This window comes from Spermophilus citellus (assembly GCF_964194105.1).
Source record: "Spermophilus citellus genome assembly, chromosome: 7".
In the NCBI taxonomy this organism is placed as follows: domain Eukaryota; kingdom Metazoa; phylum Chordata; class Mammalia; order Rodentia; family Sciuridae; genus Spermophilus; species Spermophilus citellus.
In genome coordinates, this window is record NC_138188.1 from 86,529,682 (window position 1) to 86,548,077 (window position 18,396).

Below are 18,396 nucleotides of genomic sequence, written 5' to 3' on the forward strand. Positions count from 1 at the left end.
ATGCATTCTAGGCAAACGCTCTATCTATGAGCCACAACCCCAGCCCCAAGCTTTATTTTAATTAGGAGCATCACATAATATGAGAAGAAGGTGTATGTAGCAGCATCTAACAAAATATTGCAGGGAGTCTTGCTGTCTTTCATTACTCTGATAAGCTCTCATTGACCGTAGTCTTTAGCTTTCTTTTTGTCTTATTTATTAATATTTTAGTTATGTATTATACTGCATATTAGGGCTTTTGATGGGACTAGAATATTTCCTCAAAGATAATAAGTTGGTAAGGGGAATTTTTCAGTCAGTTTAACTTTCCCTGTGCCACTGTATAAATGAGCAAATACTCCTTTAAAATGAGGCTTCTAATGAGATCCTTTCAAATGAAAATAGATGCATGTAAGTGTAAAATGTTACTACACAGGCCTTTTATGTTCTTGGATTTTTCTATTTTACTGGATTAAATCTATCATGTGTCCTGAAAGGACACATGGAAAATAATCTTACATGTCTGAAACTGCCCTTATTTTGCCTTTATGTATGATTGTTATTTGTATTTTATAATTCAGATTTGGACTGTATGCAATGTCCTTTTTCCTCAGAATCATGATAACTTTGTTTTCATGTCTTCTAGTGTTGTAGAAGACAAGTCTAATGCTGGTCTAATTTTTAAAAATTGGTAACATTGTTTTTCTTTCTGGAAGCTTTTAGGATTTTCTCTTTATCAAATGTTTTCACTTTTTTATTGATTGAATATTAATTATAAGAATGGTAGGTTTAATTATGGAATGTTTGTACATACCCCAAAACAAAATTGCCTAATACCTGCCCCATGCTCCCCTTCTACTTCCCCTTGATCCTTTTTCCCTATCCTAATGGATACCTTCTACTATCATAGAATTCCTTTTTTCCCCTCTAGCTTCCACATATGAGAAAAAAATATAATACTTTTTTCTCTGAGTTTGACTTCTATCACTGAAAAATTATGATCTGTAGTTCCATACATTTTTCTGCAAATGACATAATTTTATTCTTTTTTGTTGTTCTTTTTAGTTATACATGATAGTAGAGTTTATTTTGACATATTTATACAAACATGAAATAATTTTGTTCTTTATGACTGAATAAAACCCCATGGTGTACGTCTCTCTCACTTTTTCTTTTATCCATTCTTCTGTTAATGGACACCTAAACTGATTCTATAACTTGGCTATTTTGAGTTATGCTGTGAAAACATGAGTTTTCTGCATGTATCTCTAAAGTATATAGCTGGATTATATGGCAGTTCTAGGTTTAGTTTTTTTGAGGAGCCTTCAGGTGAATCCCATCATGGCTGTAGTATTATTTACATTCTCTCCAATAGTGCGGAAAAGCTGCTTTTTCCCATCCATCTTTGCCAGCAGTTATTGCTATTTGTCTTCCTGAGAATTGCCATTCTAACTGGAGTGAGTTGGGAGTTCAGTGTAATTTTGTTTGTCTTTTTACTTATGGCTAAAGATATTGAATTTTAAAAATATAATTTTTTGCTATTTGTACTTTTTTTGAGAAGTGTCTGTTCAGTTCAATTGTCCACTTATTGGTTTGGTTGTTTTTTTTTTTTTATTTTTGTTTTTTTTTTAGTGTTGAGTTTTTTGAGTTCATATAATCTGGGTATTAATGCTGTATTGGAAGAGTAGCTGCAAAGATTTTTCTCCCATTCAGTCTCTTTGCTCTGCTGTTTCCATTGTTGTGCAAAAACTTTTTAATTTGCTGCCATCTTTTATTTCCTTTGCTATAGGGGTTTGTTCAGGAAGTCATTGCTTGTGCCTATATGTTGAAGTAGTTCATCTATTTTTCTTCTAATAGTTGCCAAGTTTGGGGTCTTATACTTAGGTGTATGATCCATTTTGAGTTGACTTTTGTTCAGGGTGAGAGAAAGAGGTATGATTTCATTCTTCTACATATGAATGACTAGTTTTCCCAATACCACTTTGCCACAGTCTTGGCTGGGCACAGAATCACGAGCCACCACACAGCTTTGTAGATTCAAACAGCAATTCTTTATTCCCGAACTCACACCGGCCTCTACACACGTTCTGGGGCAATCCCAGTTCTCCTCCCCCAATTCACCTACTCCACGAGGCTTTTTTCCAAAATCCCATTTGAATCTCACGAGAACTCAATGGGAACAAGCAGCAGGAACACCCTAATCCCAGCAGCAATAATCTTCAACCTCCAACTTCCCTAAAACCCCTATTGTCTTAAACTGGGAACACCTTAAACCCAAGGACCGGGATACTTCCTCAAACCTGATCAGCTCTAAACCCGGATCCGCCTTGGTCCTTGAGCAAGGTCACCTTACATGCAATGTCAACAGCGAAATCCATTTAACATGGGGTACGCTGGCAAGGAAATTTTGATGCGTCATTCCTACTTGGCAATGGCCCTCAGCACCACTTGTTAAGGAGGCCGTCTTTTCTCCATTGTCTGTTTTTGGCAACTTTGTCAAGACTCATATGACTTTGGCTGTGTGTGGTATTCTCTGTATCTTCTATTCTTTTCCATTGTTTCCTGTGTCTGTTTTTATGCCAGTACTAGGCTGTTTTTTGTTACTATGGCTTTGTAATATAATTTGAAGTTGCATATTTGATGCTTCTGGCATTGTTCTTTTTGCTTGGGATTTCTTTGGCTATTCTTTTTTTTAATATTTATTTCTTAGTTGTAGTTGGACACAATACCTTTGTTTTAATTATTTATTTTTATGTAGTGCTGAGGATCGAACCCAGGGTCTTGCATGCGCTCTACCGCTGAGCCACAACCCCAGCCCCTTCTTTGGCTATTCTGAATCTTTTGTTCTTGCATATTAATTTTAGAATTGCCTTTTCTAGTTCTGAGAAGTATGTCACTGGTATTTTGATGGAGATTGCATGGAATCTGTAGGTTGCTTTTGGTAATATGGACCTTTTAACAATATGAATTCTTTCTCTCCGTGAACATGGGAGATTTTTTTTTCATTTTCTGGTGACTTTTTCAATTTCTTTTATCAGTGTTTTGTATTATTTAGTAGATTTCTTACAAGTATTTTATTATGAATAGAATTGTTTTCCTGATTTCTTTCTCAGTGTCTTCATTATTGGTATATAGAAGAGCTGTTGATACTTGCATGTTGCTAAAACTTCAAGTACTATACTGTGTTTGAGTGATAATAGTGGACATCCTTGTCTTGTACTGATTTTAGGAGAAATGCTTTCAGTTTTTACCCATTCAGTACAATGTTAGCTTTGGGTTTGATATATGTAGTAGTATTTATGATGTTGAAGCAAGTTCTTTTTGTCCCAAGTTTCTTCAGGGTTTTTTTTTTTTTTTATCATGAAGGACTGGTGAATTTTGTCACAGACTTTTTGTCTATTTATATAATCATGTGATTTTTGTCCTTGGTTGTAATTATGTAATTTAATTACATTTATTGATCATAGTGGTTTTTAATTCAATTGGCTAATAATTTATTAAGGATTTTTTCATCTATGTCCATCAAATATACTGGTCTGTAATTTTCTTACCTTAAGATGTCCTTAGGTGATCTTGTGTTTATGTTGATACTGGCTTCATAGGATTACTCTGGTATTGTTCCCTCCCTTTCTTTCTTTTATTTTTTTCTTCATTCCCATATTTATTTATTTATTTTTAATTGATATTGTTTTTTAAATACATGATAGTGGAATGCATTACAATTCTTATTACACATATGGAGCACATATAAAGTATGTTCACACCAATTCATGTCTTCATTCATGTACTTTGGATAATGATGTCCATCACATTCCACCATCCTTGCTAAACCCCAGCCCTCTCCCTTCCCCTCCCACCCTCTACCCTATCTAGTGTTCCTCTATTCCTCCCATGCTTCCCCTCCCTACCCCACTATGAGTCAGACTCCTTATATCAGACAAAACATTTGGCATTTGTTTTTTTTGGGGGGATTGGCTAACTTCACTTAGCATTATCTTCTCCAGCGCCATCCATTTACTGGGTGTGTTGTATTTCTATTCTTGTTGGGTTATAAGAATTTTTACATTTCTCCCCTCATTTCTTTGGTGATCCACTCAACATTAAGTTTGTATTATTTAGTCTTTATATGTTTTAGTTTTTGTAATTTTGTTGTTGTTGTTGATTCCTAATTTCATTCCAAGGAATTTTCTAATAATATCCAAGGAATTATCTGAACTTTTTTGTATTTTTGAAGTGTTGCTTCAGGGCCTAAAATCTGATCTATTTTGGAGAAAGTTCCATGAGCATCTGAAAAAATATATTTAGGTATTGGTTGAAATATTCTGTAGGTGTCTGTTAAATCCATTTGATCTATTGTATATTTTAACTTTGTATCACCTTTGTTGATTTTGTCTGGATGACCTATTAGGTGTATTGAAAGCAACCATTGTTATTATATTGGGGCCTATCTGAGCCTTCATGTTGAGTAGAATTTAGGTGTGCCAACATTTGGGCATACATATTTGCAGTAGTTTTATCTTATTGGGTTGCTTCTTTACCAACATGCAGGGACCTTTTTTGTATCTTTTAAGTAATTTTGGCTTAAGGTTCATTGTTGGATCTGAAAGTAGCTATTCCTGCTGTATTTGCATAGATTATTCTACGTTCTTTCAGTTTGTTTGTGGATGTCTTTGCCAATAAGATTTGTTTGTTATAGGCAGAATATAACTGTGTCTTAATTTTTTGGGGGAGGGAGGGGTACCAGGGATTGAACTCAGGGGCATTCAACCATTGAGCCACATCACCAGCCCTATTTTTTTTCCTTTATTTTATTTATTTACTTTTTTTGTGGTGCTGAGGATCGAACCTAGTGCCTCACATGTGCAAGGCAAGTGTTCCACCACCAAGCTAAAACCCCAGCCCACCAGCCCTATTTTTTGTATTTTATTTAAAGACAGGGTCTCACTGAGTTGCTAAGTACCTTGCCTTTGCTGAGGCTGGCTTTGAACTCGTGATCCTCCTGCCTCAGACTCTCATAGGTGTGCCCAAGCTTGTCTTGTTTTTAATTCAGCCTTTTAAATAGATAATTGAGAACTTTACATTCAGTGTAAGAAAAGTATACATTATTTCTTGTCATTTTGTTTTATTTCTATGTTTGATTTGATCCTAGTTCTCATTTGCTTATCTATTCTTCCAATGAGATTTAGTCTTTCCTGAGTTCTCTTGCTTGCTTTCGTTTTCTTCTGTGTGTATGATTCCTTTATCTTCTGCAGTTCCAAGCTAAGTTTATGATTAGCTTGGAAAGTTTTTATTTCTGTTTTCATTCTGAAGGATAGCTTTGCTGGATGTAGCAATCTAGGTTGGTAGTCATTTTCTTTCAGAATTGAAAGCTCTCCTGGCTCTTAGGGTTTCTGCTGAGATATCTGTTATTCTGATTGGTTTGTCTTTATAAATGACTTGGTGATTCTCTCTTACAGCTTTCAAAATTATTTCTTTGTTCTGGATTTTTGGCATTCTAGCAATAATGTGCCATAGAAAGAGGCTTTTCTGGTCTTTCCTGTTTGGTGTTCTAAATGGTTGATTGAATACTGATTGAATTCCATCTTATTCCAAGGTTTGGGAAATTTCCTGGAAGTATTTCACCATATAAGTCAATCATGCCATTAGCTTGTATCTCTGTTTCCTTTTTGATGCCTAGGAATCTTAAGTTGGCTCTCTTCATGTTGTTCCAGAGTTCTTGTACATTCTGATCATACTTTCTTATTTTTTCTTTATTATTTTCTGAATATTCCAGTTTGTCCTCCTTTTCTTCAGGCCCTTAAATTCTATCTTCTACTTGAACTGGTCTATTAGACTTTCACCTAAGTTTTTTGACATATTGGGCCTTTCATTTTATTTCTGTTTGGTTCTTTTTCACAGTCTCTCTTTCTTGAAGTGTTGTTTCATATCCTGTATTGTCATTTAGTTCCTTTCTTTGTTCTTTTCATTCATTGATCATTTTAACAATTAGCTTTTTTAAAAATATTTTTCTTAGTTGTTGATGAACCCAATCTCTTTATTTTTATTTGTTTATTTTTTTTTTTATGTGGTGCTGAGGATCGAACCAAGTGAGAGGCAAGTGCTCTACTGAGCTACAAACTCAGCCTAACAATTAGCTTTTAAAATTCTTTTTCTAGCATTTTTTCCACTTTGGTGTCCATGGATTCAGTGATTGGGGAGTTACATATTTTGGAGGCATCTTATTATCTTGTTTCCTCAAGTTTCCTGTGTTTTTATGCTGAGATTTGCACATCTATCAGGATGGTACTCTTTCATTGTTGTATGAGGGTATTTTTAGTGAGCTGCCTTCTTATTATGGTGTTCTCTATGTTGAAAGTTTTTCTCAACATCAAAGCACTGAATTAACTGCTCGAAGTGCTCAAACTGTGCACTACTTTGAGAAGAGATAATAACCGCCAATAATAGCAATAGCTTGACAGCAAACCATAAACTAATATATTATGAAAACTAATAAAAATGTTTTTGACAACTCTACTAACCAAGGGGAGGAAATGAGGAGTAATAGTATAGAAAAGCCTGAATAAATTAAGCAATAAAGAATTATAGAATGAGCTGGGTGCTGTGATGCATGCCTTTAATCCCATCAACTCCAGAGTCTGAGACAGGAGGATCATGAGTTCAAAACCAGTCTCAGCCACAGTGAGGCATTAAGCAACTCAGTGAGACCCTGCCTCTAAGTAAAATACAAAATAGGGCTGGGGATGTGGCTCAGTGGTTGAGTGCCCCTGAGTTCAATTCCCAGTATATATATGAGTTCAGTCTCTCTCTCTCTCTCTATATATATATATAAAATTTACCCGACACAGTGATGCACCCCTACAGTTCCAGCCACTCAGGTGTCTGAGGCAGAAGGACAGCAAATTCAAGGTTAGCTTGGACCTCCCCATGAGACCCTGTCTTGAAAGTAAGAGATAAAAATAAAAAGGAATAAGATGCAGTTCAATGGCAGAATTTTCCAGGGTTTAATTCCCAATACTGACAAAAAAACAAACCTCCGAAAAATAGAAAGTAAAATTAATTTTAAACTGTATAGAACATAGATAAGGTTAAGAAGAAACAGTAAAAGCAAAATATAAATTCAACAGAAACAAAAACAATGAATTTTAAACTCCATAGAACATAGAAAAGAGAAAGAAGAAATTAAACAGAATGTAACAGCTGAGCATGGTAGTACACACCTGATACCCCAGTGATTCAGGAGTCTGAGGCAAGAGGATCTCAAGTTCAAGGCTGGCCTTGGCAACTTAGAAAGACTCTGTCACAAAATAAAAATTAAAAAGGACTGGGGCTATAGCTCAGTTGTGGAGTACCCCTGCATTTAATTCCCAGTATCATCATTTATACACACACACACACACACACACACACACACACATATATGTATATATTATATAAAATAATAAAAAGAGGGGAGGGAAGATGGACAGAAAAGGAAAAATCTCAAGAGAAAGACAAAATAGGAGTGTATAGAAATGAGAAAAGAAGAAAGTTGAGTAAATGCACTTAATGAATTAAGAAAACAAAAACAAAAACCAAACAAAACATAATTTTTTATAAAAGCATGCAGTTAGTTAGGGGATCCAAAATAACCACCACAGAAAACCATACAAGCAAAATAAAAAATTACAATTGATAAGACCAAATTTTCTCCTTGAGGGCTGAGGATATAGCTCAGTTGCATGCACAAGGCCCTGGGTTCAATCCCCAGAACCTCAAAAAAACAAACAAACAAATTTTCTCCTTGTGTTGTTATGTAAGGCGAAGAGACTTTTCCCTAGGACTTTTAGATTTGTCGTTCCTAATGTATTGCAGATGTTGCAAGTGTTCATGACACTGAAAATTACCTCAGAAGAGTTTCTGAGTGTGGAGGTCCCAACTACGTCCACAGGCTCTGTGCTGAGATGGCGCATTGTGCCTAATTTATTTATTTCCATGTCTAGGACTCTGTCCTAGTCTACTTATTTGCTCCATGTTAGGCCCAGAGGCTGGAGATTTCTCTGGTAGCACAAATGTGATGGTCCTGGGGTTTGTGCAGCCCAGAGACCAGAATCTACCCTGGTGTAGGCAATGTCTCTGCATACTCAAGGGGGAAAAGTCTGTGCTTGGTACTTTTAACACATCTCACCCCACCCTTCTCCGCGTCCATCAGGTTGTTCTGAAAGCTTTGCAGTAGGTTCACTCACTGAACAGACTTTTCTGCATCTGCATTCTCAGAAGAGGTGCTTTCAGGGGTGTTTTTAAATGAGCTGAAGTCTGGTCTACTTTGAGTCATCTGACATGCTGTAAGGTGGGAGGCAGAGCCTTATCTCAGGTATGGCAGGGCTCTTCACAAATCTTAGGTAAATGTTCTAGTTCTGAAGCTGATCTTTGTCTCTCTTTTTAGATATCATTTTATAAAGTTTGCATATATTGTTTCCTAAGTCTATATGAATGTTCGCTAACTCAATGTAATATTACAACTAAAATATGAATCAAGGAAAGGCCGAGAGCTCAGAACTTTCCTTTTTATGGAAAAGTGGCAAAATGTTTTACAATATTAACGTTTAAAAGATCAGGTTCTCATTATCTTTGTTTTTTTTTTTTTTTTTGGTGGTGCTGAGGATTGAACCCAGGGCGTTGTGCATGTGAGGCAAGCACTCTACCAACTGAGCTAGGTCCCCAGCCCCTCTCATTATCTTTTAAAATACCTTTCAATTTTTGTATCCCAGTATGATTGGTAACATATAACATATAAATGATATAAATAAATCCCCAATAAAATCTGTTATCCTTATACGTTTAAAATTACATTACAGAAAACTTCAGTTTGGAGAATACCAGCCTGATAAAATGCTCCTTTAAACCTTTAACATTAAAGACTTGTTTAACTGAAAGATATGAACACATTTTTAATATTTAAAGAATAGTAATGTACCACAATTCCATTGATGTTTTTATATTAACCAAGTTTCGCTTTTAAAGAAAAATCTAGACTCTGTAATGTAGAACAATACTTTAAAATAACAGTTGCTGTTTAACCACAGATATACAAACCTTAATTTTTCCAATTAATTTATTGCTCTAGAGAATAAAACTTATCAGGCACAATGTAATTAATATTTTGAGAAGTTTTTGTCATTTTAACATATAGTTCAAACTTTGGTTTATATCAGCCCATTAATATTTGTTCCCCCGAGTTGAGGTCCCATTCTAAACTGGTTTTTCTGGTTTCTTGGATAGTGGCCACCAAATTTTAGCCTGATTTAGACATCGAAAAATCTTTGGATTATTTTTAGTAGTTGGGAGTTATTCATGCTTGCAAATACTGAGAGACAAAAGCCAAATTTCCTAGACAAGATTATGCTTTTTGTTGTACAATTTAGAAGTAATAATTGTATAAAATACTTTAGTCCTAATCTGCCTTCTATAGGAACTGACATGGTCTACCCTGTTGGCAACCTGGCCCAGTTCCTAAATGAAGGCAATCTCTAGAATGCTTTTTTACCTTTAGCTTTTACTTTTGACATTTTTTTTTAAAATCCTGTTGGCAGCCATTTACATTTTAACACAAGCTTTAGTGAGTACAGTAAAAACCTTTTAAACCATTTTTTAACATTAGAAACAAACTGACATAGAAATTAACATAAAACACAAAGGGGACAAACAATAACAAACAACAAACAAGACAAAAACACAAGACAATAAAACACAACAGATAAGGCGCCAAAGACAAATTTAACTGATAGAAGACCAGACTCAGACCAGAGGATTGAGTAAAAACCAGACCAGACAGAGGACCAAGGAAAACCATACTCAGACCAGAGGACCAAGCCCTGGACTGCAGGAAATGTTTGTGCAGCTTTCCCCAAGCCTCTCCAAGACATGGATCCACACAGACCAGACTTACCTTCCCCAGGAAACACAGATGACTCTTGGTAGTTTTAGGTGGGTGGGGGTTGGTGGTGGGATGGCCCAGGGCTGTCTCTCAGAGGCCTTCCCCTAGGGGATCTCTTCACCATTGTACCTCCCTTGTTGATCCTGAGCCATCTCTGGGATGTGAGAAAAGTAGATCTCGCTGGGGCCTCCAAATGTTGTGGGGCAGGTCACTCAGAAAGCATACCAAGTCCCAGTTTTGTCCAAATTGAAGAGTCTTTATTTAGCTGGCCAGCTGGCAACTGCCCCTCACAGGACCCATAAGTTTCTCTGCAAGGAACACCCTGAGCCCAAGCATTTTAGGATATTTAAAGGCAAAAATCACACCTGGGTTTATGTAGCTATAAGCAAGCAGGTACAGAAGCTGAATTGGGCAATTAGTGAGACAATGCAGTGGGTACATTGGTACTTCCCACAGGACTTTCCAGGTTGGCATAGAAGCAAGCAAGCAGAAGGGAAGGGGGTCAAAATGACCCTAGTTGAGTACAAGTTAGAGAATGGTTACTAATGTCTAGACAATAAATCTCTGACAAGGTACATTGCCCAAGAAACATGGAAAGCAAAGAGAATAATTATACATTGTATAAGAATTGCTATTTTGTGTTTCCAAATATGTTATGCTAGGTAACTATTAATGGGTACAGAGGTGAGGCTTTCCCATGGGAGAAGCATTTCTTACATGTTATGAAGTCTCAGGATAAAATTTTGGTCATTGCCCATATAGCCTGGCCCATAATATCTTCCACCTGGTAGGCTGGTATGTATAGCCAGGGCTCTTTGCTTTGCTCTGAGTGCTGAGAGTCTGGGCAAGAAGTGCACTGCTCTCCTCTCAGCTCCCTTGGCTACCGGTAGTAGTTTTCACAGCCCTTAGTCACTGAGTTCTCACTGTATAATTCAGAGCTGTTCTCTCATATCACATTTGCTGCAGTTTCCAGGAGTGAGAAGATGCTGGACGATAACTTTCCTGGCACTGCCAGCTAAGGTGTGAACTTCACAAAGTGGCTACCAGTCATGGCATTCCACTTAAAAACTGAGCAAAACAAAATACTTCTCTTGCACCAGCAATTTCTGTGTCCACTAAGTTCTGCTGTTTTGAAAATGATCTTATCAGTGTGCACATGTTTGCTCATTCTCATTCTCTCTCTCTCTCTCTCTCTCTCTCTCTCTCTCTCTCTCTATCTCCTGAGGATTGAACCCAGGGTTGCTTTACCACTGAACCACACCTCAAGGCCTTTTATTATGTTTTGAGACAGAGTCTAAGTGGTTTAGGGCCTACCTAAATTGCTGAGGCTGGCCTCAAATTTGTGATCCTTCTGTCTCAGCCCCTCATGACTCTAGGATTATAGGCACGCTCCACCATACTTGGCTTTTTTTCTCTTTATTATGGTGCTCCCGCTTCTTTCCCTGTCCAGGCAACTTGTACGTACGTAAGTTCGGAACTGAACTGTTTCTCATAGTCCTAGTAACCATGATTTCTTGAGTTCTCCAAATCTCTGTTAGTTTAATGTTGGTCCTCAGTGTATTGCCCCATGTATCCATCTTACTATGTGGGTATTCTCTAGCTGTTTTGATTTTGAACTGTGGAGAAGTTGCAAAGTGCATCTTAACTCCCCTCCGCCATCCTGATCCCAGTCTGGAGTTTTAAAAAAAAAATTTCTCACAATTAGAGTTTGAAATATAACTCTGAGTAATGGGATATCAGAAGTCCGTTGTGTTATACAACAAATGGAGAAAAATAAAAATATAAATGTATAAATACAATTTGTGTCTGTGTGTGTGTGTGTGTGTGTGTGTGTGAGAGAGAGAGAGAGAGAGAGAGAGAGAGAGAGAGAGAGAGAGAGACAGAGAGAGACAGAGGCAGATACTTGGGACTGAACTCAAAAGCATTGTATCTCTGAGCTACATATACCCAGCCTTATTTTTAATTCTATTTTTGAGACAGGGTCTTGCTAAGTTGCCCAGGCTGCCTCAAACTTGAGATATTTCTGCCTCAGCCTCCTGAATATCTAAGACTACAGGCATGTACAGATACTCTCCCCTATAAATACAGATATTAAAGTCCAGAATAGAAAGGACTAAGGTCTTTTTAAAAAATATATGTGTTTTTGGGCTGGAGTTGTAGATCAGTGGTAGAGCACTTGCCTAGTATGCATGAGGCACTGGGTTCAATTCTGAGTTCCACATATAAATAAATGAATAAAATAAAGGTCTATCAATAACTAAAATATCTTTAAAATATGTATTTTAAATTTTAATCGATGCAAATGGATACATAATAATTGTGCATAATTATGGGGTAAAGTGTGACATTTCAATCCATCTATACAATGTGTCATCAGGTCAGGATAATTGGCATATTTGTCACCTCAGATATGCATAATTTCTTTGTGTTGGGAACATTCAAAATCCCCTCCACCAGCTATTTTGAAATATTCAATTAATTGTTAATCATAGTTCTCTTACTCTGCTCTATAACATTGGAAGTTATTCTTCTCATCCAATTGTACCCCTGTACCCATTGTCCATCCTCTCCATCCCTTCCTCCCCTACACTCTTCACAGGCTCTAATAACTGCTATTCTATTCTCTACTTCTTTGAGATCAACATTTTAGCTTCTACATGTAAGTGCGAATATGTGCTATTAGTCCTCTGTACCTGACTTATTTCATTTAACACAGTATCCTCCATGCTCATCCATGTTATTGCAAATGATAGAGTTTCATTATTTTTCTAGCTGAATATTTCATTGTGTATATATGCCACATCCCCTTTATCCATTCATCCTTCTGTGGATGGATACCTATGCTTATTCTGTGTCTTTGCTGTTATGAACAGTGCTGCATATGATGTATATATTTCTCCTGCATATTAATTTCAGTCCCTTTGTCTATACACTCAGTAGTTAGTTATGTTGATGGATCATATGGCCATAAGTAGTTCTATTTATAGTTCTTTAAGGAACCTCCATCCTGTTTTCCATATTGGCTGAACTAGTTTAAATTCCTACAGAGTACAAGAGTTTCCCTGTCTGTATTCTTGCCAGTATTTGCCTTTTTTGGTAATAGGGAGGTGCATTATTGTGGTTCTGATTTGCATTTCCCTGATGATTAGTGATGTCAGGCATTTTTTTTCCATATACTTTTTGGGCATTTTTATATCATCTTTTTAGAAATGACCTTTTCCAGGTCATTCATCCATTTTTTTAAAAAAATCAGATTATTTTCTCTTTTGCTATTCAGTTGTTTGAATTTCTTATATATTCTGAACGATAATCTCTTGTCAGGTAGTTGGTAAATATTTTTTCCCATTCTGTAGATTGTCTCTTTACTCTGTTGTTGTTTCCTTTACTGTGAAGAAGTTTTTTAGTTTGATGAAGTTTCACTTACAACAGACAGAGGTCTAAGCAGGAAGACCAAAATGGAGATTAAGGATTGCTTTTTAGGAGATATAAATTGTTCTCCTTAGGAAGCACTGGAGTCCTGTTAAGGCATTTTCTTGCATACTTGAGATAGAGCTTCCTTGGTCATGGTGTATAATTCATTTTATACACTGTTGGATTCAATTTGCTAATTTTTTTAAGACATGTAAATTAATGAGAGATACTGGTCTGTCATTTTCTTGTAATGTCTGTGTGTAGTTTTTATATCAGAGGAACACTGGCCTCATAGAACGAGTTAGCAAGTATTTCCTATTGTCTTTATATTCTGGAAGAGATCGTAGAAAATGAGTATAATTCTTTCTTAAACATTTTTAAGTATTGATTCAATCTTTTAATATCTTTACTGTTTTCTATTTGCTGTCCTTTTTCTTTGTTCCTGCTTTGACTTTCACTTTTTTCCTGCCTTTTGTGATTTTAGTTGAGCATTTTATATGATTCTGTTTTCTCTCCTTTCTTAGCTATCAATTGAATTTAATTTTTTTAGTGATTGTCCTAGATTTTGTAATATGCAATCAGATTTCACTTTCAAGTAATACTGTACCACCTCATAGATAGTATGAATACCTGTTACAAAACATTCTGTCAGGTCACTTAAGAATAAGAAAAAATGGCTGGTGTGTGGGTGCATGCCTATAGTTCCAACTCCTTTGGAGGCTGAAGCAGTAGAATTGCTTGAACCTAGGAGTTTGAGGCCACAATTTTTAAAACCCCACCTCCAAAAAACAAAACAACAATAAAAACTGGCATTTTTATTTTGTGTTCAATTATCTCTTCTCTGATGTGCTTCCTTCCTTTATATAGATTCAAGTTTCTGGCCTATATTTTCCCATTCCCTGAAGAACCTCTTTTAACATTTCTTCTGAGGCAAGTATACTGGCAGCAACTTCCTTCAATTCAATTTTTGTTTATCTAAAAAAGTCTTTATTTCCCCTTCATTACTGAAGGATGATTTTTTATTTTTTTAGTTGTCAGTGGATCTTTATTTATTTATTTATATGAGATGCAGAGAATCCAACTCAGTGCTCACACATGCTGGGCTACAGCCCAGTACCACTGAGCTACAGCCCCAGCCTCCCTGAAGGATGATTTGACAGGTTACAGAACTCTAGATGGATTTTTGTTTCCTTCTCACTATTTTAAACATTTCATTTCCCCTCTATTCTTGCTTGCTTAGTTTTTGAGGAGAAGTTGGGGTGTAATTCTTACCTTTATCTCTTATTAAGATGATTTTTTTTCTTTTGCCTTATTTAGCATTTTGAAATTTATTTTTAATTTTCTGCAGTTCCAGTATGATAGGCCTACATATAGTTTTATGGGCAGTTACCCTGCGTGTTGTTTTTCAAACTTCCTGTGTCTGTGGCTTGGTGTCTGTCATTAATTTGGGGGAGAATTCTTAGTCTTTATTGCTTCAGCTATTTCTTCTGTTCCTTCCTTTTTCTTCTGGTGCTCTCATTATGCTTATGTTATACCTTTTGTAGTTGTCCCACAGCTCTTGGTTATTCTTTCAGTCTTTTTTCTTTTTTTAGTTTTGGAGATTTCTATTGAAAGATCCTTAAGCTTAGGAACTTCTTCCTTAGTTGTGTCCAGTTTACCAATGAATTCACCAAAGGCATTTTTCATTTCTCTTATGGTATTTTTCATTTCTAGCACCTCTTTTTTGATTCTTTTTTAGAATTCTCATCTCTTTGCTTTCAGTGCTTATCTGTGTTCACCTGTGGTCCACTTTTCCCATTAGCACTATTAGCATAGCCACATAGTTTTATGTTAATTTTTATTTTTATTTTTCATGGTGGTGGGGATGGAACCTAGAGCCTCACAGTGCTATACAAGCCTCTTCGCTGAACTACATTCTTAGTTGTTTCAAATTTCCAGTCTGATAATTCTAATGTTTCTGCCATATCTGAATTTGGTTCTGATGCTTGCTCTGTGTCTTCAAACTCTGTTTTTTGCCTTTTAGTTTGCCTTGTAATTTTGTTTTTTGATGGAAAACTGGCATAATGTACAAGATGAAAGGAATTCTGGTAAACAAGAGTTTAGAGGTGTAGTAATAAGGTGTGTGGGGAGGGTATGCATTCTGTTACTGTCATTAGGTCTCAGTCTTTGAGTGTATATACCCCTTGGCTTTGAACTTTGCTAGTTTTCTTGGTTTTTCCTAGTAGGCTGGAGTTATTTTTTTCTCCCTCCTTCCAGGTAGGTTAGGCTTTGATAAAACCCCAACAGGTTAGGATCTGGTAAAATAATTATTGTTGAGGATGGGCTTTCTTAAGTACACAATAAAGGGGTAAGTTCTGGGGATTGATATTGGCCAAATTATATAGTATGCATGTATGAATATGTAAGAACAAATCCCACCATTAGGTTCGACTGTAATGTACCAATAAAAAAAATTGAGGGAAAATAATAATTCACTCTAAGAACCTGGTGAACTCCTCTGGGTAAAATTTGCTAACGTGGGCTGGGGATGTGGCTCAAGCGGTAGCGCGCTCGCCTGGCATGCGTGCGGCCCGGGTTCGATCCTCAGCACCACATACCAACAAAGATGTTGTGTCTGCCGAGAACTAAAAAAAAATAAATATTAAAAATTCTCTCTCTCTCTCTCTCTCTCTCCCCCCTCTCTCACTCTCTCTTTAAAAAAAAAAAAATTTGCTAACGTGTAGAGACCCATCTATGAATTAATTTCTCATATTGACTTTATTGTGTAAAGTAAGACAGTAAGACAGCTTTGTAAAACTTGTGAGCTATAGTTTTTAAAGCAGTGTCATCTTGGTTGATTTTATGCAAATTTAAACTGAAGCAGAGATTTATTTGACTGATATTCAGATATTTAGTGTAGTAGTGATTTCTGTTTTTGTGTCTTTCTCTTTAGTACTTGGACCATGAGACTGTTTCAGCCACATTCATCGACAGCAGTGGGCAATTTATTTTATCTCAGGCTACAGGCATTAGCCGAAATCCCTACTGTGGCTATGAACACCAGACTCTCTCCCGTCAGGAACGTTTGGAGGAGGACTCCTTGCTGGCCGCCTTACAGGGGCAGGTACCTGATGTGGGCTTAGTCCCCTTTGTGAAGAGCACCGACCCTTCTTCTAGCTACTTTGTCATCTTGAACTCTGCAGCCTTCTTCAGGGTGGGAAGCCAACTGGAGGTACTGGTTCATGTGCAGGATTTTCAAAGAAAACCCAAGAAGTATGGTGGAGACTACTTGCAGGCCAAAATCCACTCCCCCAAGCTGCAGGCAGGGGCTGTGGGCAGAGTAGTAGACTATAAGAATGGGTTTTATAAGGTTTTTTTTACTTTGCTCTGGCCAGGCAAAGTTAAAGTGTCCATATCTCTGGTTCACCCAAGTGAAGGGATCCGAGTTCTTCAGCACCTACAGGAAGAAAAGCCAGACAGAGTCTATTTCAAGAGCCTGTTCCGTTCAGGAAGGATTTCTGAAACCACTGAGTGCAATGTGTGTCTTCCTGGGAGTCTGCCCTTGTGTAACTTTACAGATCTCTACACTGGAGAGCCTTGGTTCTGCTTCAAACCAAAGAAACTCCCTTGCAGCAGCAGAATTAATCATTTCAAAGGGGGATATCTGAAGGGTCTTCTAACTCCTACAGAGAGTGCTTTCTTCCAGAGGTATGTGCTCCTTGGTAATTTAAGAGTTCTTTTCTACTGCCCTAGTCAAATTTAGGAGATTTTGTTGTTTTGAGCATATATTCCTTATCTCGCTGAGCTTGACCCAATTCAGAAGTAGTGAAGAAGAAAAATACAAATTTGTATTTATTTATTTATTTAGTCATTCATTCATTTGTTTATTTATTTTGAGGTACAGGGGATTGAACCCAGAGATGTTTAACCACTGAGCCACATCCCCAGCCCTGTTTTATACTTTATTTAGAGATAGTTGCTTAGAGGCTTACTAAGTTGCTGAGGTTGGCTTTGAACTCATGATCCTCCTACCTCAGTCTTTTAAGCCACTGGGATTATAGGCATATGCCACCATGCTGGCACAAATTTGTATTTGTAATTAGTATGCCCTACTACCCCAGCACTAGGGATTGATCCCAGGGCCTTGCACATACTAGACAAGCACTCTACCACTGATCTGCACTCACAGCCCTTTTTACTTGGTTTTGAAACAGGGTTTCACTAAGTTGCCCAGACTAGGCTTGAACCTGCAATCCATCTGCCTCAACCTCCCAAGTAGTTGGGATTTTATAGGCATGTGCTACAATACCTGGTTTAATTAGTATTTTAATTAGTTCTTCTCCAAGCTCAAATTAATCTTTTATTCTTGAATTGTTGGTCTTTCCCTGATGTATTTTACTTAGAACTACACATCATATTAGTGACTATAGAGACAAGGTCACTTATTCACAGAACAGATTTTCAAAATCATCTGAGAACAGGGCTTCTAGTGGTATCTAGTGGATAGGTTATTGTTTTAACTTTCTTGTGTCAAACTAAAAACAGCTTTTAAAAAGTGACATAATATTAGTTTTCAACAAACATTTGTTGATGAATAGAAAAGTATATATATGGCAAAATTACTGGGTTACAAGGCATACCATAGAAAACCATGTATTTTTTAAGTTAGCAGTCATTGAAATTTATTGCACTATTTTGTTCAAGTTCCTCTTTTGAATGTAAAGCATAAAAAAATTAGCACAACAGTCAATGTGTGGAGTAATGGGCAGAATGAAATGTATGAAAACAGTAAAAATTGTAATTTATGTTTTCTTTAACATTCCTTAGATTTCTGAATAAACTAACATTCCTAATTCTCCTGCATAGTAGAATAACTATGATTGACAACAATTAATTGAATATTTGAAAATAACTTGCAGAGAGGATTTTGAATGTTTCTAACACAAAATCTGAGATGACATGCCCTTTACCTTGATCTGATCATTACAGATTGCATACATGTATTGAAAAGTCACAGTGTACTCTGTATGTATGTACGATTGATACATGTCAGTTAAAAATAAAAAAAAAAATTTAAAAAAGTAACATGTTATAAATTATTTGATAGAAAGTAT

The 18,396-nt window shown here is 36.5% G+C and overlaps 1 protein-coding gene across 1 annotated transcript in view; it reads left to right on the plus strand.

Moving 5' to 3' along the window:
• NXPE3 (neurexophilin and PC-esterase domain family member 3) overlaps positions 1-18,396 on the plus strand; it is a 52,125-nt gene that overhangs the window by 19,975 nt on the left and 13,754 nt on the right. Inside the window, exon 5 of the mRNA XM_081301380.1 lies at positions 16,236-16,990. Within this exon, the coding sequence (XP_081157506.1) occupies positions 16,236-16,990 (755 nt within the window). The remainder of the gene's footprint in view (positions 1-16,235; positions 16,991-18,396) is intronic.